General features: G+C 43.6%; 1 protein-coding gene across 1 annotated transcript in view; it reads right to left on the minus strand.

Moving 5' to 3' along the window:
• The window catches only part of LOC149344773 (uncharacterized), a 109,771-nt gene that overhangs the window by 22,044 nt on the left and 63,149 nt on the right, over window positions 1-24,578 (minus strand). The window contains exons 3-5 of the mRNA XM_089547300.1: window positions 21,002-21,068; window positions 15,203-15,345; window positions 13,295-13,344 (exon numbers count right to left, since the gene is read on the minus strand). Coding sequence (XP_089403426.1) covers window positions 13,295-13,344; window positions 15,203-15,345; window positions 21,002-21,068 — 260 coding nt within the window. The remainder of the gene's footprint in view (window positions 1-13,294; window positions 13,345-15,202; window positions 15,346-21,001; window positions 21,069-24,578) is intronic.

The raw sequence follows: 24,578 nt of genomic DNA on the forward strand, positions 1-24,578 counted from the left end.
TCAACGCTCTCCTCAGAAGCTGCACGACGGTCGCCCTCCGCCTACCCCCCCAGCACCTCTACTGCCCGGATCCTCAACCTCGCTACCCACAACACATTTGAGGAGCTGGCAGAAGCCACTCTAACAGCACAGCTGACTGGCCTGTCGGGTACCGCGACAGGCCGCTCTCTGCTCTGTCAGCTAGGCATCGCCCCGATCATCTATCCTACTGAGGAGGGTCCCCTACCTCCAGACCTACGCTCCCATCTCATCATCCACCCCATCCCTAAGAGCACGCACCCGGAGCACGACGGGGAGAACACAGGGCAGCTCTCGCCAAAGCACTGCACAAGCTTAACGGGGACAAATCGGATGTAGCCTAAGTGGACGTGGCAGCGTACTCGTCGGGCTCCCGCATGGTCCTCGCCGTCGCTAACAATCAGGCCCAATTACTAGCATCATGCTCCATCACCATAGACTCATCAGAAATTGCAGAGGAAGCAGCCATTGCGCTCGCTCTCATCTCCAACTCTGCCACCGAAATTATCTGCGACTAAAAATCCGCCCTATTCAATCTCGCTAAATGCCTGATATCTCGCATCGCGGGTCGGCGTCTACGCCTCTAGCACCCCATTCACCTTGCAACCCTTATCTGGACCCCAGAGGAGGCCACTCCTTCGGCCAAGGTCTCACTTTCCGGGCTGGACATGGACCCCTCCGCCATCCCAGGAGCGTCTGCTTACCTTCAGATATATCCTTACCCACTACCGAGATACCCGGCGCGTTTACGCAGCGCCGGCTCCCTCTCTAACCATAACCCAGGCCTCCCACTGGCGCCGACTCCAGACCCGCATTTCTCCCTACCGTATTCTTCTTCATGTCCGCTACCCCGACCAGTTCCTTTCCTCCTGTAAGTTCTGCGGGAAACCGGGAGACTTAATTCATATCCTTCCCACATGTCCTACCTTGCCACACCCTCCATCCCCAGCCACGGCGGAGTCATACTAGGAGACTCTCCTGGCCAGCTCCGCTGCTGCTGACCAGCGCCGGATAATTACCGACGCCTTGAAGCGGATAGCCCTCCAAGGACGGTCCTTTGCCCTTTAATAGCAACCCCTGAGGGTTGCCTGGTGCCACCTAAGGGAAGGCAGGGTTTGCCCCCTCTGCATTGCTTGGCAATAAATGTTTCCACCACCACTGCAGTAATGGGGTCACCGATTAAGGTGGGAGTGATAAAGAAATGAAGAAAGTGGAAACTGAAAACTGGTTGGTAAGGAAAGAAAATGGCGCAGTACGCGTCTCACATCTCGGTCGACACCTTAACCGGGCCTCAAAAGAAGGAGTAAAGGAGAGAGGGAAAGAAGAAATGAAGGGGTAGTAAATTGAAAAATTGGTTTTTTTTTAAATGAAATGGCGCAGTGTCCGTCTCACATATCGGTTTACACCTGAACCGCGCGCTATAAGAGAAGAGAGGAAGGTGGGAGCGACAGAAGAAAGGAAGAAAAAGGTGCCGTAGTGTCCGTCTCCGGAATAATTCCGACCACCTGGGTATCTTTAACGTGCGCTGGCATCGCACACTACGCGGGCAGCTTTTTAACAGCGATGCTCTTTAAGCCGGAGGCTGTTCCGTTTGTCGTGGGCACCGCTGGCTGTGTTCGCAGTAATGAGGTCACCCATAGACGCCTGACGCCCCGGGTCGTAGTGGACAATAACTTTGGTATTAGTTATCGTCCGCTGCGACAGTGGGCGTCAGGCGTCCGTGGATGGTACCGAAATAAACACTTGTACGTACTGATGACAGAGTGGTCGTTGATCTTTAAGGGGGGTGCTATAGACGTCAACAGATCGAAATGACGAGTATAATCCCGGTTAACTTAGTCGAACCAAGCTGAAACAGCATCGCTGTGTCGTCAGTCTTAGACGAGAGAATAATCGGTCGCACAATTTTTTATTAGAACTTTTAGAATTTTTTCTTCCGGAGCAACGCGCACCGGAACTCGCCGTACGACGTTGGCGTTCATTCATGCATAACCACTCTAGGTTGTTTTAAGTGCCCATAGTGTATGTGTGCGTGTGTGATAGCGTGCTGGACATTGTTCTCGTCGCTCGCTTAAGGAAAAAAAAATATCGTCATTCGTAGTGCGGCCTGTTTACTATCCGGGGTTCCTGAACGGACCTGGGACTACATCACAATTTGGCGAGCCTGTCAGGATTTGGTGGTGAGAGGGCCAATTAACAGACCCGTATTTGCGCAGATCGCTGACCTTGAACATTGATGGACCTCAAGCGTCTAGCCGCATTGGGCGTGAAGCTGGATTTCTCGGGTGCAGAGCTGAGGGAGTGGACAGACAATGAACATGCAGCACAAAGGGTCGAACGCCTTGTAGAAAGAAAGGAAAGTTGAGCAGCCGCTGCGAGAGAGAGAGAGAGAAAAGTTTTGGAATTGAAACTAAGACTCCAAGAAGAGCTAGGAGTAACGCGACTGACGATGCCGAAACCTTCCTAGCGTCGAACCATGGTCTTTAGCTGAATGCGGAACAACTGTTAGCGTTGTTCAGTGAGCGCCGCGATGATTTACATGAGTACCTGTAGAGTTTTGAGCATGTGGTTACGAAACAGGACTGGCCTCAAGGTTAATGGGCTTTGACTTTAAGCATGTGCCTCACAGGCAAGGCCTTAACTGTAATCGGTAGAATGACTGCCGCAGAGTCGTTAGATTATCAAAAAGTAAAAAGGACGCTCTTACAGCGATTTAGATTGACTGCTTAGGGTTACAGTAACAAATATCGGAGGGATTTGGCCGAGGATGGCGAGACAGGGAAGCAGTTAGCAACCAGGTTTTCGGGTTACTTCGACCATTGGAGTGAAATGGCGCATGTTCACAAGACATTTGAAGGCCTGCGCGACCATGTGATTGCTTAGCAATTGCTCCGATGCTGCCATTTGTTCTTGAAGGAACAGGAGTGCAAGACGCTCGATGCGCTGGGCGACACATCTGATTACTTCCTGCAAGCGCAGCACTTCTCTAATCTCGGAAAAGTGCCTGATGTAGCGGAAGATCCCAGTAAGAACTTTGTCGACCCGCCGAATAAGGCAAAGCTAAGGTGCATGTTGTGAAATCGTCTTGATGATGAAATCGTCCTGAAAAAGATCTCTGATGCTTGAGGTGAGGCGTGTAGAGTTCTAAAGGGCACGCATGGACATCGTGGATTAGCGGACAGACGAGAATATGATGTGGCATTCGTCTCCAATCAGGATATAACTTGCAACAGAGATTAATTCTGCAGTACTAACGAGAGCGTTGCAGCTGCTATAATTAGGCTTAATAAAAGGTACGGAGTGGGGTTGTACAGGCCTACTTGCCTACATCATGCCATAATATCCAGTTTGTGGAAAGCTCTATGAAGACGTGGAATTCGCAATAAGCAAAGTAAAAACACAGTGCAGTGTAGTGATGGATGTCTTCAATGCCAAGGTAGGCAAGAAGCAGGCATAGACCAAGTAGTTGGTGACTACGCAGGAGGCTCTAAAAAGAGTATTGATGAGCTGCTAGTAGAGTTCGCAGAGAGAAATAATTTACGGGTCATGAATGCTTTCTTTCGCAAAACGGAGAACAGGAAATGGACGTGGAAGAGCCCTTACGGGAAGACTAAAAATGAAATAGAATTCTGACTCAAGGAAACCTATTTTGACCAAGGCGGAGCGGAGCACTGTAGGAAGAACAAACGCATGCGTCCCGGAAAAGCGGTGAAAGAAAGGAACAGGTGAGCAAGGTATGACGACTCATCGCTTCACGTTCTTTAAGAATGCAAGGTCTATTTCGGACATGTGCATAGGCGGCTCACTAACACATGTATCTTCCAATGCAGCGATCAACGCTGCTTCAGTAATTTCACGGGTTAAGTGATCACTTTGTCTGGCCACGATCAACCACATATCCACAAAGGGAACACAACCACACTCTTCAAAATGCACAGCCAGATTACTAACAGTGAAGTTTTTCATGTTTTTTTGTGTTCACTAAGCCCAACATTGAAGCAGCGCCCGGATACACCAAATACTGCTTACCACAAGAAAGTGGGACGTTCTATACGATCTCCTCAGTATATTTGTCAAATTTTATTAGCTGCCTGATGGGGCTCTGCAGCTTTTGGCTGACGTACCCTTTAGAGCAATCATTTCCGAATAAGTCACTTGACAAAATTCGATCATTGTGTTTCTGCCATTCAGTCAGCCAAACACTTTTAACACTACCTTGCCTAATTTTATCAAATCAGACCCTGATAAATTTTGGAACTTTGTTAGTGAACGTAAGAAACCTATTGAGCACATTTCACATGAAGAGACCTTATTAACAGATCCTGAGGCTATTGCATTGCATTTCAACCACCACTTCAGCAATGTCTTTTGCATCTCCAAACCCTTGTAAACACATCTTGGGATACTCTTGACACTAACATTGTTTCATATGAGGGTGTTGTTAATATGATGTTAAGGTTGAAAGTAAAATCAACGCCAGAACTAGATGGTACTCCAAATGCATTTCTCCGGCGCTATGCAGAGCAATTAGCAAGGTACATTGTAGTAATCTTCCAGCTTTCAATCAGATCTTCCTCTCTCCCAGATGACTGGAAGATAGCGCGCGTAGTGCCTGTGTTTAAAAAAGGCAACCCACTCTATGTATGATTACCGCCCTATTTCCTTGATATCATGGACCTATGAAATGCTTGAGCACATAGTGAGTAATCACATCTCTGACTTCCTAAATAACCACAATATTCTGTCTCCATTCCAGCATGGCTTCAGAAAGGGGTATTCAACCATAACACAGTTAACAACAGTTGTTAATTTTTTCGATTCTGTCCTTGACAGAGATACTATAGATACTATAGATAAAAATGAATAATTATAGATAAAAATAGATATAAATAGATACGATATTTTTGCACTTCAGCAAAGCTTTTGATCGTATTCCGCATGAGAAACTTATTTTCAAACTAAAGGAACTTGAACTTCCCAGTTTCCTCATTGCCTGGATCTCCGCCTACTTAACCAACCGTTCTCAGAACATGCATATAAATGGTTCAGACTCTGACTGTCTTCCAGTCTCTTCTGGGGTTCCGCAAGGTAGTGTTTTTGGGCCACTCCTCTTCCTGATATTTTGCAATGATATAGTTAATGTGATCCACGATCGCGTGAAAATTCGTCTCTTCGCCGATGACTGCGTTATCTTTGAAGTTGAAGTTGAAGTTGAAAGTTTATTGAGTAATACAATAAAATTTACAATTCTATACAGCGAGAGTTCCCATGGTACAAGACCGCGGGCGGGACCTCCCATGAAAATAAATTTCAATAAGCAACATAATATAAAATACACAACACATTAACTAGCGACGAAACAGAATAAATATAGGCACATAGTGTAATGTTAGTTACTGAAATATTTAAATACAAACAATGTAATGCACGATAATGTAAAATAAAACACTCACAGATGCCGCGATACATAGAATCAATAACATAACAAAAAAATCACAAATTAAGAAGGAAAAGCTTTAGTTTGACCTTGAATAAAGAAAGCGTATTAGTTTGTTTGATGTCCATGTTCAAAGAATTCCAAAATGATACGGATGAAAAATGAAGGCATTGTTTCCCGTAGTTAGTTCTGACCTTAGGTAGTAAAAAGTTATTACGCAGCGCAAAACGAGTGACGGTGTTGCTCATGATCGTGCCGGGAGAAAATGTGCTTAGCGGGAGATAATGATGAAGAATCTTAAAGAATAGGATACCAAGGTTGTAAAAATAAAAGGCCGAGATAGGTAGAACGTTTAAATCTATGAACAAAACGCGGGAGGGTGACATTCGAGGGGTATTGGTTATGATGCGCATGGCTTGCTTTTGCAGTTTTATTAAAGGCCAGAGATGAATATGATAGGCATTACCCCAAGATGAGATACCGTAGTTTAAGTGGCTGTGGATGAATGCGTAGTAAAGAGATAATAAAGTTTGGACTGGAAAATAGCTTCGGGCTTTAATTAGTGCGCGTAATCCATAAGAAATTTTCTTGCACGTTTCAGCTACATGATGATGGAATTTTAAGTGAGGGTCAATGATAACACCAAGAAAAGAAACTCGATCTTGCGGTGAAATAGCAGCAGAATTGAGGTATAGAAGTGGTGTGATGGGCAATGACTTCTGAGGGGGATGGAAAATCTGAAAACAAGTTTTAGTGACGTTCACGGACAGGCGGTTAATGTGGCACCAACGCTCAAGAGAATTAAGATCATTCTGTAGGTTAAGAATCAGCTGATTAATGTCCTGGTGCGATGATAGCATGGTAGAGTCATCTGCGTATAGTATACTATTGCAATTCTTTAAACAGGATGGTAAATCATTAATGTAGAGTAAAAACAATACAGGGCCAAGAATTGAGCCCTGTGGAACACCCTTGTTAATTAAAGCTATGTTAGATGTATGGTCATTAATAGAGACTATGTGCTGTCGGTCACAGAGAAAGCTCTTCAAGAGCATTAGGGGAGGTCCAGTGATACCATAAGATTCCAATTTGTGAAACAAGATGGAGTGATCAATGGAATCAAATGCTTTGCTAAAATCTATGTAAACTGCTCCTGAGAACATTCCTTTATCAATTGTTAGCCTAACGTAATTTATGAGAGATGCTATTGCAGTATCTGTAGATAGTCCGCGCCGAAAGCCGTGTTGACTATCTGTCAATATGTTAAATTTTTCAATATAACTAGACAACCTTACTTCAATTAGTTTTTCTAAAATTTTGTCAAAAAAAGGAAGAATTGCAATCGGACGATAATTATTTGGCAAAGCTGGATCGCCTTTTTTGAAGACCGGTATTATTTTCGCTATCTTGAGCTGCTTGGGATAACTGCCAGATTTAAAAACGAGATTGCAGATGTGGCTAAGGACTGGAGCAAGCAATGACCGGATACTTTTCACATGCTTTCCATGGATATTGTCAAGGCCGGGGCCGGTCGTCTTTAAATTATCAATTACAGATAGAACTTCGTCTGGACACGTGGGGGTAAGGAAAAAGGAGTGAGGGCAGCGCTCAAGAGAAGGTGTGCATAACGAAGAGATAGGATAATTAGGTGAATTGAAAAAATAATTGCTAAATGTATTCGCCATTTCCTCGGGATCAGATAAAGTAACACCATCGTGGAAAATAGATTTAACAACACTAGGTGACTTACGAATATTCAGAAATTCGTCAAGCAGCTGCCATTTTCGTTTAGAATTGTTAGTATGTGTGGATAACTGGCTTTCATAATAACATCGTTTAGCTTTCTTTAGAAGCGACGTTAGTACACTGGAATACCTTTTATATCTCAATTTAAGACGCAGATTGAACGGCTGGTGTTTAGTTTTCTTATACATGTTTTCTTTTTTCTTCAGAGAGTTTAACAGAGCAGTAGTTATCCATGGGGAAATGGGGGTAACGTATTTTCTCGTGGATGATTGGAGCGATGTGCATTTATTGATTGCGGATGAAATTATTTTCGACAGCTCAAGTACAGCCACTTCTGGGTTCGAGAGACCCAAAATGTATGAAAGATCAGTATTAGATATGGCTTCAAAATATTTTCCGTTATCAAAAACTGACTTCCTCGTGGACATGTTGTTACTACAGCGAGATGATAGTGCGCAAAGAAATACCGGAAAATGATCAGTGACATCACATTCTATCACGCCAACCGGACGAGCAGTGGGAAAATTCGAAAGAATATGATCAAGTAATGAATGCGAGCCATGGTCAGTACAACGCGTAGGCGTGCTAATTAAATTTGTATAACCATAGCTGTAGAAACAGGTCGTATAGTCGACACAGATGGGATTAGTCATGTCAAGCATATTGATATTAAAATCTCCCATAATGAAGACATTTTTATTTTCGAGTGATAGTTTATGGAGTGCTAGTTCAAAAGCCCGGCAAAATTCAGACGCATCATTTGAAGGAGACCTATAAATAGCGCCGCATATAACCTTATCTGTGCCATCAGTAGATCGGCAATCAATTTCTATCCAAACCGTTGCGTTCCAAACCGTTCTATCCACCACCGTTCTATCCAAACCGTTTCTATCCAAACGCATAAATGAAAGTCTGGTACCCGAAGACCAGCACGCACTTAATTTGAACTAATTAACATACTAGAATAGTGCCAGGAGTGGGGCATGCTCCTAAAATCAGAAAAATCTGTCTTGCTTCGCATAACCAGGAAAAAATACCCGCTTCAGTACACTTACTCTGTCCAGGACCGCAGTGTGACCGAAGTGAAGGAATATAAATATCTCGGCGTTACGGTAAACAACCGCCTCAGCTGGCACACATATTCTTAACATCTCCTCTTCAGCCTTTTGCAAGCTAAACATGCTCAGACACAAGCTTAAGGATGCTCCCGCTCATGTTAAACTTCTCGCATACACAACGCTTATAAAGCCTAGGCTTGAATATGCTTTTAGGGTAGAAAGTTGGGCTAGTTGGTTGCCAGTACTATTATGAGACATTCCAGCGGCTAAAAAGACAAGGACGAAGGTAGACAAGACTGGACGAACGCCTGACTTCAACTGAGGTTTATTTCACAAACAGCTATAATATACAAAAGGGGGCGCAAAGAAAAGTAATCCGTGACAAGATAAACGCATAAACCAAAATACACAGGGCGTCAGTGCCATGCCACTCATGTTACCGCCTCACTTTGCAAGGACTAATTTATACAAATTATCCTTTTTCCCTAATACAATTGCAGATTAGAATAGTTTGCCTGCTTCTTCTCTCCAATCTTTAGATATGCTGGAATTAAGTATGTAATGACTGTGAAATCTTGCCTCCTGTCAGTTCTTTGGTGTCAGTTTTGATTGTGTCAGTTTTTTTTGTGCTTATATTTTATGTGCAGTAATGACCGTTTCAACTGGTCTACGGAGTGTGTTGATGTGTTTTGTAACTTGTGCTGTCATGCTTTTTTTTAATTTTATGTTATTATAAACCACTCCTGCTTGGGCGCTCAGCCTGCAGTATGTTCAAAATAAATATATAAATAAAAGATAAACCAAATTTGCTATCGATCAATGACCCATTTCCAGTACAGAGTTCAGATGAAGTGGTCAGTGTTATGAAATCACTTTCAGACAAGAGCCTTCTTGGTTTTTCCATATGTGAAATATTTATATTACTCCTTGCCCAAGGATAACCTATTTAATGTAGTAGACGATTCAATTCAACATGTCGGTGCATTCTCCTTTCATTAAGAATCCGGTTTGTCTCTCAGGTGCTTTTTAGAATTGTTACACCTTTATCTGCGATTCATTTTCATTGAATGGCAAGGCGTCCCTCACATTCACAAACAGGTAATATGCGTTGGGTCTTATCTGGCCCCCGTACTCAGTGATATCTACCTGACACACCTTGACAGGATCCTCCAGGATCCACTTACGAGCCCCATGTGGTTATAACCCTTCTATTTCCCGCATCCCTTTCATGTACCTGCGCAATATGAAAAATAAAGATTTGATTTGATTTGTTGATGATTGCCTTTTTCTTGTTGGCTGCTCGCCATCATGCTTGAAGCAGTTGGCTTCCGGTATTATAGATACTGTACAGGGGTGTTTTCCATTGCTGAAAATGACTAACCACATGCCCACTGACCACAAGATCAGTTTTCTGGACATCTGTTTTAAATTGTTGGTTAACCAAGTGTGTTGTAGCTACTGACCTAGCGCTACCAAACTTTTTCTTGCTTATAAATAGGCTCATGCAAAACTCATGAAACTAGGTATAGTTAATTTCTGCTTGAAAAATGCCGTCGAAGTGATGCCCTCACCTAACTAGCAGGAGCTTTCATGAACGTCTCCTTAGGTTCCTCGAAGCCAGTTACCCTGCTGATATCTGTGTTCCGGTTGCTGATAGCATGCTGAAAATGAAATATCTTTAGCGTAACCGTTGTCTGTTCCATTCTAAAAAACGAAAGTCAAAACTGCAGTCATTGTTATATTCATTGGCTGCCCACAATCTCAAGAGCATTGGGCAAAACGCGAGCATTCGCGTGGTTTTTTTAGCCCCTGAGAAACTAAGTATCCTATGCAAAAAGCTTTATCCGCCGATAAAGGCCCCAAATGCTGGTGTGCACCACCAAGCAAAAAAGATTTCTAAAAGGTACCGAGGCTATCGTTTACAACATCCCACTTCCTTGTGGTAACCAGTATATAGGTGAATCCGGGCGTTGCTTGATTGATAGTCTTCGTGAACACAAAAACAACATGAAAGCCTTTACTAGTAGTAATCTGGTTGTGCATTGTAAAGAGTGTGGTTGTGTTCTGTTTGCGGATAAGTGCGCGATCGTGGCCAGGCACCGTGATCAGATAACCCGCGAAATCATTGAAGCAGCGCAGATCGCTCTATTGGAAAGTAACTGTGTTAAGGAGCCGTCTATCTCCGTGCTCAACAGGAAGCTGGCATTCATAAAGGAACGTAAAGCGCTGAGTCGTCATATCTCGTTCACCTGCTACTTTCTCTCACCGGTTTCTGCGCCTGTTCTTCCTGTTTCATTTCGCATTGGTCAGCTTAGGTTTCCTTCACTCCAAAGTACGCGCCTTTGTTGTGTACATCTTTCTTCCTCCTTCGTCCGGTTCGCTCTACATATCATCGCCTTATGAGATTTAGCGTACTGGAAGCTTGGAAGAACGCTAACATCAACTTAATCCATAAGGATGGGGACGTCAAGCACTTGAAAAATGAAAGGCCGATTACCTATCTGTCGTCTACAAAATATTTACTGTTCTAATCACTAATACACTCAGGACAACCTTAGACTTTAATCAACCAAAGGATCAGGAGTGCAGGTTTTCGTAACGGCTACCCGACAATAGACCACATTGACTCTATTATACAGGTAATAAAAAATGCGCAGAATAGAACCAACCCCTGTGTATAGCCTTCATAGAATGCGAGAGAAAGTGCATCACTTAGTAGAACCTAGGCAGTGATGCAGGCATTAAGTAATCATAGTGTTGATGAGCCTTTTGCAAATATGCTGAACGATATCTATAATGGGCGCGCAGCTACCCTAGTGCACCAAGGCAGATATAAAATTCCAGTAAGGAAAGGCATCAGGCAGGGAGACACGATCTTGCCATTGCTGTTCATCGCCTCTTTGAAGGCGGATTCCAGCGGCTTGGATTGGAAACAATTCTGGATGAGAGTTAATAGAGAATACCTTAGTAATTGATGACTCGCTGATGACAATGCCTTGCTAAGTCACTCAGGGGATGAATTGCAAATCATGGTCAATGACTTAGACAGGCAGATCAGAACTGTCGGTCTAAACATTAATATGCAGCAAACCAATATAATGTCCGATACCCTCGCAAGGAGCAGCAGTGTACAACTGGTACCGATGCGCTGGAAGTTGTAAGTGAATACATCTACTTAGGGCGTGTTGTGACCCCATATCAGGATCACGAGGGAAATAAGTACAAAAATATAACTAAGATGGAGTGCATATGGCTGGTTCTCTCAGAGTATGAATCGCAGTTTACCATTATCATTCAAGAGAAAAGTATACAGGGTGTCCCAGCTAACTTGGACCAAGATATTGAAAAAAAACCTAAGCGTTCTTCAGAACTCTAATGGCGGGATGCTGGTACGGTTTATCCAAAGTTAAAGTACCATTTTTTGCTCTTTGTACTTGAACAATTAGTCGAGATAAATAAATTAACTTTTTAAATATAGCTTGAAACGTTCAGGCGTCAATAGGAAAGTTGTGGAGCTCCGCAAATATTGTCCAAACCAGGCACTTCCAACGAGACAGACTTAGCGTGGCCGTTATTATTCGGGAAAAACGAAAGCCCGTGGAGTTTCAAAAATACCGCGGGACAGCGTGCTCCGTGCACCCGAAGGCGCCGCTATTACAGCGCTCTCATCCGTGCTTTGTAAAAAAACGTCACTCGTTTCGCGCCTTTCGTGCTCCCGAAGACAGAGCTTCGCGTTGTGCTTGGTTTCAAGTTAAGCGCCAGTGGGCTCGGGTGGCAGTTCAGCTTAACTTAACGACGACGCAGCGTGCTATGGAAAGTGAAATGATAAGTGTATCGTTAACGGACAGGAAGAGTGGGTCGCAGAACAATCTGTTAATGACATCCTAGTCAAAATGAAGAAAAAGAAATTGGCTTTGGCAGACCTTTTAATGCGAAGGCTAAATAATCGATGGTCGTTGAGAGTAACCGACTCGACATCAAGGGAAGGCAAATGTACAAGGGAGTGCTAGAGAGTTAGGTGGGCGGATGAGAGAAATAAGTTTCATATGACGGTGATACTGGAGTGCTATCGGAGAGTTCTTTGTCCTGCCTGGACGTAATCAGGTTAATTATGATGATCTGATGCATCTGATATCGTTATTGTTGCTGCTCTTTGTTTCTTTTTCATTTCTGAGATTTGCGGTATTTATAGTGCTTTCTATAATTAGGATACATCATTCCTTGTAGTAAATCCTCGTTTTAAGTCATTCGATAATATCATTACTTATAGATTATTTAGAAATTGGACATTCGCATTTCTTTAGTGCTCACTGTATTATTTGTATTGCGATTTGTGTGGGTTATAAGTGCGCTTTGGTGAGCACTATGTCGCCAGTTGAAGTGTTTCTCCCCCATTATCTGAACAGGAGTAGCTGGCGCCAAAATCAGGTACCAACATCAACTTTTATGTCCACTTCAATATGAGAAAGAATCAAAATGTGTACCTGGTTGCACAATGGCAGCTCTAGCAATTATATTTCAGCGCCATATCGGAGAGGATAAACCTTTTCTACAGGATTGCCCTATTTTAGATATGACACTATGTTTACCGTACAACCGTGATAATCAGTCTGTGGGTTGCTTCTTTTTAAGGATGTAACTTATGGTTGCTGTAAATAGGCATGGTCTATCCCATACTACTTTTAGGAGTCATTTTTGAGCTTATTTGCTTTACACCAACCTGGATTTCATTAAACCACGGAACGTTACAAAAGGCAACGCGCGGCAGGCAGTGTTTGCTGGCATATGAAGCCAGCAAAGACAGCCAGTTGCATTTTTATCTAAATGCAAGTTTTTTGCCACTTTTGCTCACCATTGTGACAAGACGTCCGCATACCACCGAGACAATGGTTGCACGACAGTGGTCGCGTTTTTTCAAATTTTTATGGGACCACTAAATGACACGCTTTAAACTGCATTTCATTGCTAGCGCTCAGCACGCTGTAAAGTATTGGATCTAAGACGCTTGTAGGCTAAAAGAGGACCGTCTGCTTACCTTTAGCTCGGGGTGAAGTGAAGAAAAAATACTGCGATGAGTTCGAGTACCTGCAAATAGACATATGAAAAACTCAAACGCTCAGAAAAGGAATTACAGCACCAGCGCACTCATTCACGTGCGCCCTGTAACCGTTTAAAGCTAAATTACCGCACGTTTCACTTTTTATGAATATGAACGACAGGTTCCCCAAAGCGCGTTTCACTTACGCTCCTCCAAGCATGGTGCTTAAGCGAGCCTCTCTCCGTTCGCTAGCGCTGCTGAACGTCGGGGCACTGGTTCCCTGAGTGGATGTCAGTTCTGAACTTTTGCAGTAAGAGTAGGCAGCTTTATAATATGTACTTTGTGCAAAACATCCTCTGTTTTCCAGGCGCCTATTAAAAGCTTAAGATGCGACTTTAAAACGCCTTTCACCCACTCAAGGTATTCGAACTTAGATGGTCTTGTTACTGGTCATACAAACCGACGAAAGCAATTTTTACAGACATAGGCTCCAGATCTAAACGACATGAGTGGCTGTCTCTAGATGCTTAATTTCACTCAGCAGGAGGCAGACAAAGATTCGTCTGCGAGCTTACGTTGAAATTTGCCGTATTTCTAACCTCATTTTCTTTAAAGATTTTTTAATGATACTCCATAAAAATTGATTGATTTAAAAAAGAAAGCAATCAAGTAACACAGCTTAGATGTCCTTGAATAACGTACTGGAACGCTCGTTAGTGATCATGGTTCGTTAATTAGCACACATGGCTAAAGCGGTGTACCACAGAATAGCATGATGAAATTAGCGCAAATGCACGGTGGACGGGAAATAGAAAGGGACAGCCGGTATCAATGCGGACATGGCCCTGTTCACGTCTTCGTATCGCTATCTTCGCACGGTATGCACCGGCTTGCCAAGTTTTCTATTCATCCTTGTAGATGGTGCCAGTTTCGGTTCAAATTACTGCGCAATGTGGTAAGCTTATAATCAGCCTCTCTTTAAAAGCCTTGTAGGACATCCGCTTTTTAAGCCAATATTTTCGCTGAAGAACATGTGCCATAGAGTCTCTGCACGTGGGTATCACTCCTAGTCCAACCTCTGAGCTACGGGAGAGGAATGTCTTTTTACAATTTTACCGCCCCGAAGGGCTTTGGTGGGCACATAATTTAATGAGAACCCGTTTGATCTATTTTTGTCCTAAACAGTATGGCTGTGCCACAGCTTCCATTAAAATAAATTCATAAGGCCTTTTATAGAAATGGCGCAATACGGGCAGCATGTATTTTGTTTCAGTTAATCTCACTAGACAAACATATTTATGCCGTAATGGAAACAAACTTATACAATAGGGTGAAGTCGGATTTGGTATCCACCGTTACGTCGTGTTCAGTTGCTCCGAGTATATTTCATTGTCTTCCTAGATCTCTCTGACCCAGGTAAAACCTTGAAAGAAGTAATACAATAAAATCGAGAAAGTAATTTGCGCTGACTGTATTATGCGATCAGAAGTGAAAGACAATCACCTCGGCTAGCATTCAGATACTAGTTCATGCCTCTGTATCATCTCTAGTCACTCATCTTTCACGCTCGGTGGCCTGTTATTGTGTTACAAATACTTTCGTCTCATATGGAACATCCATACCCAAACCTTGACAGGATGATATTTCTCTGCAATGTATATCGCCCTTTCGACCAAGTTACCTGTTGAAATATCAAACGAGCAGCCCGCTCCGTATTGCGCCTCATGGGATAATTGTTGAAAGCGCTGAACAATGTTCAAGAGTTTTTGGCGCTTTGAGCCTCAACATCATGCGCCCTACGTAGCGCACATTTTTCATAAATAACAAGATTCACAAGTATTTCTGACGCCCGCATATATACGCAGATTTCGAAAGTAAAATTTGATACTCCGTTGGTAGCAGTACCTTAAAGACTGGATGCCATAGCGCTTCCTTTGCTCAAATTGCTTGATTGTTTTACTGGAGATAATCAGCTTGATAATATTTTCCGGCGGGCTTGTCTGCAGAATCCGCAGGTCATGTAGAGCGCTCCTGCAAATGGAAGAATGCTGACAAGAAAAAAAGAGTAAATTTCAGGTAACTATCTTTGGCACTGCATTGAAATCCGGTATGTAGACAAAAAAGAAGTTAGAACCCCGGTTTTTGGCGAAAGCTGAAGCAATTTTTGCCTTTACTACGTACAGGTGAATACCAACCTTTACCTACCGATTCTTGGCCGATCCCCCAGTGTGGGTATGTGCCATTCTGTCATAGGCTCTCTATTTCCAAAGGAAATAGAGATTACACTTTATATGCAATATACAGGCCACCAAATTTGAATGCCAGTGCATTTCTAGATGAGCTGCATACTTTTTTTCATAAATATATGAATGAGAAGAACTTCATCATTGCAGGGGATCTAAACATAGACATTATGAAAGAGACAAAAGGTATCACAGCAGATTACCTCAATTTGCTGGCAGAATTTGGTCTTGTGAATGTAATTAATGAATGCACGAGAGAGGAATACTTAGGTGCTAATATTACCAAGTCATGCATTGACCACATAATTATTCGTTTGTAAAACCAGCAGTATGTTTCGGGAGTTATCAAGCAAAAACTAGGTGATCATTACTTTGTGACGGTCGCAATTCTGTCTGAGGATCATACAACTGATGGAGGTATTATTACAGGTTCTGTTCTAGATAACAGAAAAGTAGACCAATTAATTCGCAATGTTAACTGGAGTTCCTTTTTAGACTTAGATCATATCAGCTTATATAGCAAAACTATTGAAATCTTTCACAACGTCTATGCACAGTCAACTAAATCTGTTAACATCAAAATAAGAAGACCAGATCAGAAGTGGATAACTCATGAGATAGCACAATTGTGCTGTGCAAAAGATAAAGCGTGGCAAAAATGTAGGAAGCAACCTGAAGATAAAGCTCGAAGAGATGAATATCGCGCTCTGCGGAATCAGGTAACGGCGAAAATGCGTCTGGCGAAAAGATCCTTTTACGCACGACAGTTTTCACTGAACAAACATGACGGAAAGAAAACGTGGCAAATTGCCAATGAACTGATGGGTAGACAGAGAAAGGCTTCCGTTGATGAAGCAGTAAAAAAGAATTTTCCAAAAGAGAACGTGAAAGTGTTGTGTGAAAAATTTAATGACGTGTTTATACAGAGAACCGAAAAGTTGCGGAATATAACTGTCAGTAGGCCTGTACCACATCGACCGAAGCGGGCATGTGTGCATACTGCATATCTGCCACTGATATCAGTGGACGAGCTATAGAGCATTATGTGCAGAATGAAGCAGTTCAAGCCACCTGGGTATGATGGCATTCGTCTGAGAGATCTTTGCAGAAACTTTGACGCTTTGAAAGAAGTGCTTATGAACATATTGAATGGTATATTCGAAACTGGTGATATCCCCGAAGAACTTAAGATATCTGTTGTCAGGCCAATCTACAAACACGGGAAGAAAGGTGATTTTACAAATTATAGGCCGATCGCAATACTGTCATCAATAGCACATATTATGGAAAAGCATGTTGCATATGTTATGGAATCATTCTGTGAAAAATACTCTTTGAACAATGATGCGCAGTTTGGCTTCACAAGGAATAGAAGTACGACTACACTTCTTGAAGAATTTTCTGACTATGTTTACAATGCACTAGAAAATAATCACATCGTGTTAGCCTTATTTCTGGACTTAACTAAGGCATTTGACACAATAGACCATACACTACTACTCGAAAAATTAAGCTCACTTGGGTTCCGCGGTCATTTTAACAAGTTTTTTGTCAATTATTTTACAGGTAGATTGCAGTGTGTGATGCTTGATAATGCGCATGGAGATTTAAAAAATGTTAAATTCGGTGTACCTCAGGGAAGTACACTTGGCCCACTACTTTTTAACATATATGTATCCGATTTGGGTTTGTTACAGCTTAAGTCAAACGTTTTTCAATACGCTGACGACACAGCGCTAGCGCTTGAAGCTACTGATTATCGTACAGGCGTGGAGTCATTTCAAACAGATATAAGTGAAGTTGTTGACTGGTTCTCGCAAAATTTCATTTTTTTAAACGTGAACAAAACAAAACTGACATGCTTTAAAAACCCTCATAAAATTGTTGCTTTCAACCAACCACTGTATCTTCATACATCCCATTGTTACCAGTGTAATTGTAAAGCTATGCAAATAGAGCGAACAGTTCTGTATCTGGGCATCCACTTTGACCAACACCTTACATGGAGCGACCACATCGTCTACCTCTCTCGAAAGATAAGGGCCATTGCGGATTGCGGCTATGATGTATCACCTTCGTGGTAAAGCTCCGCTCCATCTTAGGCGACTGATCTATACAGCATTAGTAGAACCTGTTTTAAAGTACGGCATTACTCTATACGGTAACTGCTCCGAATACAAGAAAGAAGCATTAAATGTTATCCTAAAAAGAATCGTCAACACTATATCGTACGGCACAGAACTACACTCGGTTGACATGAAAGAGAGATACGATGAGTTAGGCATCCTTCAAATTCGTGAACTATTTCACTTTGTTGTGTTAACACGGTATTATTATTCAAATGAATATTAGACTCCCGTAAAAAAAGATGTCACCTTGAGAAAAACAGAACGTTTTTTTAAGCCACGGGTTTACACAAACTATGGTAAAAAGATGCGCAGTTATTATGTACCGGCTGTATTTAATGAAATTCCCGATGATCTATGTATTGCAAGTAACAAACGTAGGATGATGACTGACATGAGAAATTGGTGTGCAAATGTATTTCCCTGTGTATAGCTTCAGTTCTTTCGTATGTGCAATTTTGTGTTCAAAATTTTTTTGTTTGTGTTTTGTTTGGTTTATCGTTTTTTTTTCTATGTTAGTATGAGTGTTTAGACAAGTAAAGTATACATATGAAGGTATTTCTCCACCTGCTGCCTGATCAGCCAACAAGCAAAATGTGCTTAGGCAGATCAGAATTTATGAATGTGTACGTATACAGACAAATAAAATTTTGATTTGATTTGAAAAACAACAACTTCCATGCAGGTGAATACACTCTAAAGAGGAATGCGCCAATGTGGGAGCAAAAAAGAAGTAAGACGTCCTCTAGCGCACTGCCTTAAAGGGAGTGCGCTATAGTAAAGCTTACATCCTTGTTACTCTTTCCTGTTTAGGGTACAGTTCTGCTATTTTTTTTAATACAAAAATGCTCCTGGTTCTAGGGCGGGAGTGTCCTCGCGTATGCGGATCTAAGTTTGCGCCCGCATTTCTCTACTCGCAAACTACTACACAGTTTCAAGATGATACTGAAAACTCGTGAAATACCGCGATTCATGAAAGCGGTTCACGCTTTGTATGTGAAGGGTGGGTTGAGGTAGCGGCAGGTGAACACGGGAGGGGGGGGGGGGGGGAATTCTCGCCTTTTATTTTTTCGTGTGCTGTATGCGCACTGCAAACACACATAAGCCAATATGGGAATGTAAAGGTAGCAAGCCCTCTTCTAGTGCACTCCCTTTAATGGGCAGGGTATTTTACCAAGGTCTTGGGGTATATTTCCATCACTAAAAATACGGAATGCTTGCGGTTGGAAACAGAAACAGATTCCTATTTTAAACACGCAAAGTTGTAGCATGTGAGAATATTTTGACCGAAATTTTAAACTCCTCTATTCGCCAACATCAGGACCTGCGGTACCGCGTTCAAAAGCCTTCTTCCATTGCTAACTATATTAAGTAGCTAGCTATGCTTTGTGGTGGATATATGCAACCGTTTCTCATAGTAAGCGTTCCGTGCGTTGAGTGTTCGAACTCTACCCGAGGCTTGGGCATTTTACCTTGCCACTAAAAGAGAGTGCAATAAATAACAGCTTACTCCCCTTTTACTCCCATATGGGAAGCTTATTCGTCTGTACAATGCAGGACGTGAACACCTTTCTTGATGCAATCTAGACACACAGACTCAAAAGCACCCCGAGACTTCCAGCTCGTCTATCCGGTTTGTTTGCACTGCGTTTTTTCACAATACATTCTGCGAGCCTATACGCTCGAAGTACAATCATACAAGCATGCTCTTCCTAGGACGACGACTTGATTTTGATGGCGCAAAGATAGCTTGACCAAACAGCAACATGCCTAACGTGTCCTTGTCTGATCAAGTTATCGTCAGCGACCCAGCCGTTCCAAGCATTTCACCGCAGCCAAGCTGGGCTTGGGACCAAAGGAAAGCTCGTATATATAGTGAACAGGTGACTACCCGGTGGCACAAGGGACTGAAACATGGAACAGGCCCGCACCTACGGCATGCGCACTTCTGAGCATCTAAACTCCTTGTTTATTGTTTCTACCATCTACCGTAAGGGCTGGAGCATATCCTCCGTAAGTCTCCGGTGAACTATACGCTCAATTAACAGGCTGTACGGTAACGATTGCGTGGTGCACCATCCTGTCGCGAGATTAAATGATGCCATTTTGTTGAATTGGTTTAGAAGAAAGACAAGCACAGTACTTTTCTCTCTTCTCCGAACACATCTCAACAGCACCGTAGAAGAACGAACAAAAGAGGGAACGAAAAGGGAAAGAGAAAGAGGCGCCGAAATGCACAGATCCGCCTAAATTTCTAGCACACCGGGTTCTTCAACCTTCTGATGTCCGACAGTACATGGGCGCCTTTTACGTTTCGATTCACGAAAATGAATCATGATATAGACAACAGCTCTATCGGGCTTAGCATCGTCAGGAGGATGAATTTTCGCGCTTAGCTTGCAGAAATAGGAGGATATAGTTTTTCCTCCCCCTTCTATCTAACAATCGCATCCAGCGATTCTGGTCATGGCTTCATTCACCGCGGTGGCTCAGTGGTTAGTGCGATGGGCTATAATGAACCCTATCGGAGCGACAGCGTTTCGATGGAAGCAGCACGGAAAAGGCGTATGCTGTGCGCTGTCAGGGCACGTTGAAGATCCCCAGGTGGCCGAAATTATTTCACAGCCTTCCACTGCGGCACCTCTATCTCTCGTCTTTCACTCCCATCTTCCTCCCATCCCTTATGGCGCGATTGAGTTTTCCACCTACAAGTGAGACGGCGCCATTTCCTTTCCTCAAAATACGTTAATTTCGACCCGATAGCGTTAAAGGCAGCGCTGCAGCAGAAAATCTGGCGTCTGCGTTGTCGGTGTTGTGGGCGGTAAATAGTAAGGCGTAGGGTGGCCCAGGCCGCCGCCCCTGGAAAAGCAACCTAGGAGGGCAGCCTAAGTCACGTGACCTTGGGGGGCGAGGGGTCGTCACTGCCTATCGACTACATTGCGAGCAATCTAACCACCCAGGCGGCAGTTAAATTAATGATTGGCCGCGAGAGGTAGCTCGGGAAGAGCAACTGGGGTGGCACAAGACCCACCAGTGGCAGCACCTGCCATCGCGGGGCAGTGGCGAAATCTCTTAGCCGCTACGCCATTGCCCAAGGTGTAGTACGAGGACTCCCAGGGAGGTATTAATGTAAAGTTAAGAGTGACCAATTTCGCACATGTGGGCATTAGCTCATTAAATCTACGGCTTCATATCCCTAACGTGGAGCTCTAGTTTGCCCTCCAATTTTTTCTCCCTGCAAATATTTATTACAGTGACGTAACACAACTATGTACAGTTATGTAGCCTCGACATAGGCAATGTCGCTTCGCATATTTCAAAATAAAAACGCTCACCAGTTGGTAGTTCACCACGCCGTAAATATGGTACGGAGATCCCGCACAGTTCGATAGGCAGCGAACCCTGCAAACAAATAAAACACTTGACAAAAAGCAAAGATTATTTCTTGATTTATTATCATCACCATAATTCTGCCCAGGCCCACTGCAGGTCAAAAGCTTCTCCCAAGTCTCTCCAATTAACCCTGAACAACTCATTACTACGATATTACTCCGAGTTTAGTAGGGCACGGATCTCAATTTTGTGGCAGACAGGAGCTTCTTTCGCTAATCTATGACCTTTAGTAAAAAAGCCGTTTATCAGATGATGAGTTGTGGGCTATCCTTATATTTGGATGCCGACGAAAGAGCTAATATCGATGAGGCATGCTCCTAATATCACCTGAAATGCAAAGCTGAACCCGGTACATTCAAGCAGTGCTTCGATTCTGGCTTTCGAAAAGATACTGCAAGAGCGTTAAAAAAAGTCACCGTTTTGAGAGCTACAGAGGCCTCATTTTGTAAGCAGTCAATTAAATTTGCGGAACTTTATCACGCTTACGGAACCATTGACGTTTTAAGCTACGTAAACTCACTCGTGCGTGCTTTTATTCTATGATCCTGTATCTTACAGCCACTTTCGGTCTTCCTCCGAACAGCCAAAGGGGACCGCCACTGTGGTTCAGTGGTTACGGTGCTCGGCTACTGACCCCAAAGACGCAGGTTTGATCCCGGCCCCGGCGGTCGAATTTCTATGGAGGCGGAATTCTAGAGGCCTTTGTACTGTAAGATGTCAGTGCACGTTAAAGAACCCCAGATGGTCGAAATTTCCGCAGCCCTTCACTACGGCGTCCCTCATAGCCCGAGTCGCTTTGCGACGTTAAACCCCATAAACTAAACCAAACAGCTAACACCGCTATCACTCCACGCCACTGCATCGTTTTCTACCAATCATTAACACGAATTTCATATAACTGGTGCATATCAGATTTCCCATGAAAATGAGTGAACATCTTGGCCTAGCATCAAAGGTTGATCTAGGCAAGCCTGAAGTGGCCATGTTTCATGAAGGTAATCTTCCCATTCTCAGGAAATAATTGAGCTCGAAGGGGCATTCAATAGTTTTCAGGGAATTTTACCAGCACAGCACAGAATTTGTTTCCTACGATATTGCCAACTTGCTTGATAAATCACGGCTGTTAATGTACGGCATCGATGTTGCAGTGAACATTAACCCTTTCCGGTTAAGTGTAGTTGCCCCCATAGGCGCCGACTCTGGTGGCCCTAGAGTCCTCGCCCCCCCCCCCCCTCTTCCCTCCCCCCCTCCCTCTTCCCTCCCCCCTTTAAATATTTTCCGGAGGCTTAGCACCCCCCCTCCCCTCCCCCCCCTCCCCAGAGACTGGGCAATGGGGCCGGGGGACAGCATATCTTCTGCTACGGAATGCCACATTCACACGGGCGACGGGCAGTCACCGAGAGCGATGTTGCTGTTTCCAGCCGCACGATTCACGACAGGAAAGCCAAAGTACACTGGAGAGAGAAAAAGCGCGCGGCAAAATAAGATAGGCAAACTCGTCCTGTCGGCCACTTTATATCAGAACCAACGTATCGTTCGTCACTTGTTGCTCACCAACCCAAAGCTCGCGTGAGTCACTGCCATACAAACATTTCCTTCTATTCTATCTTGCCACGTACGTTAAATTACTAAAACCATTTTCCCGTACACACTGGGTAAATATTCGATTTTGTTTTTTTTTTGCCAGTCACAGTCTGCATCTTTGCTTTGTGATTTTATTTAGTTTTCTTCGCAAGTAGTCTATTTTATTCTTATTTTTGCCATGGTGCATTTTGCTCATTTCTGCATGGTGTCTTTGTCTGTCTGCTAGTTAACAGCTCGCAAATTTTGTATCGTATTGTGTTTGTTCGCTAATATTCGGGCTGTGTTTTTTACGATTTATGTAAACCCATTCCAATCTATAATGCTTCGGCGACTGGGTGTAGAGAAAATAAATAAATAAAAATCGAAAATTGGCCAAAACAGCACAGCACATGAGCGCGGCATTACACCACTTTGCCAGTGTGAATTTCGGCTTTTCAGAAAAAATGATGCAGCAAAACCAATTGCAGACCTCTTCTTTCCAGTCATCAGGCAACAATATATAAAAAATTGAAATAAATTTAAGTGATCGAGCTGCAACGCTTTCTTCAATCTTACATGAAATCACTTTCTCCAATTCACCAGCGTAACTACCAAGCGCCATCTTTCATATGTTCGGTAAAAGCATCTATACCAGATCGTCACACACCATCTTAAACACCGTATTTAGGGTCCCTAAACCGGGAATCACTTTCGATGTCAATACTTGTTACGACGCTTTATAGTTTTAAAATCTGCAAAAAGGACAAATTTTGGTGCTCTCCTGTAGGCAGCATTGCATAATACTCAAACACGCTGGGAGGCTCGCGTGTCACGAAAATCGGCGCGCATTTTTGTTAAGCCGGTGAGGCGCGAAGGTAGTGCGCGTGTGCCACAGCAAAGTCTGTTCGAGAATCTTGGAGAAGTCTCCCCTCTTAACGCGTGACAGTGTGCAACCTTGCACGCACATGGCTTCATCTTCTCTTCATCGCTCGGAGGCGGCGCTGACTCACCGGCGGAGAAGCCCCTACAAGATTCTAGACGTGTCCGCCGCACGTGACCAATGACGACGTGCGTCTCGGCGGGTAGGAGGAAGCACACTTGTGATGTTAAAGCTACTTGCTTGTGTGCGCCTGCTTTGGCCGGTTGTTAACAGACAGACGCGGCGTGCCCTATAAATTGAGGTCGCGTCGCTTCGGAAAGCTTGCTAATGTTGCAGTGGGTCGTCAAGTGCTACTGCTCGGCTCGCGGGGTCCCGCACTAGGGACCTCCACCTAGTACCTGTAAAGGCTGGCCCCCTCTTGGCCAGCTCACGCGTAACCTCCTGTAGTGTATCCGTACATAAATGTTTTCCACGACCATACCGTGGTCAACCCGCTGTTCAGCAAGCCCAGAGATCTGCGATGGAGCGCCGCACGTCTTCGGGAGGACGGCCATAACATGACTCTCCAGACATCGGTCTGCGACAATGTTGGGTGAATAATTTGGTATCTATTTGTTCTGACTAACTCGTGCATTGTTAACTGTCGTTGAACCTCTCTTTCTAATAAAGACTCTTTAGGTGTATGCTTTGCATTGCTTTCGAGAACCTTGTGCATCAGTGTGCATTACTCTGTATTGTCTCTTGTTGTATAAAGTTAGTATTTCTTGTTAACAGTAACTCCGACTCTTTCCCTGGCTTGAACCAGCGAAAGCAGGGCACCAAACGCCCACCCCCTTCTGTCACTAGAGGTAGCTGGGTTCCGGCTAAGCTTGTCACGCAAGCCGAGGGCCTCTCCTTTGAAACCGAAACAGCGGCACTCAAACTAAGGGTGTTCGAAAGTCAACGAGTGGTTCATCGTTAATATTTTTATTAACTGATGGCATCGTGTAATAATAGCACAGAATTAATAATAGCACATAGTGTAGTAATAGCACAGCTCATTCTTCGGCTAACTGTATATCGGAGCGAAAGTTTCA

This window comes from Amblyomma mixtum, chromosome 5 (assembly GCF_055824585.1).
Source record: "Amblyomma mixtum isolate Tamu chromosome 5, ASM5582458v1, whole genome shotgun sequence".
Taxonomy (NCBI): domain Eukaryota; kingdom Metazoa; phylum Arthropoda; class Arachnida; order Ixodida; family Ixodidae; genus Amblyomma; species Amblyomma mixtum.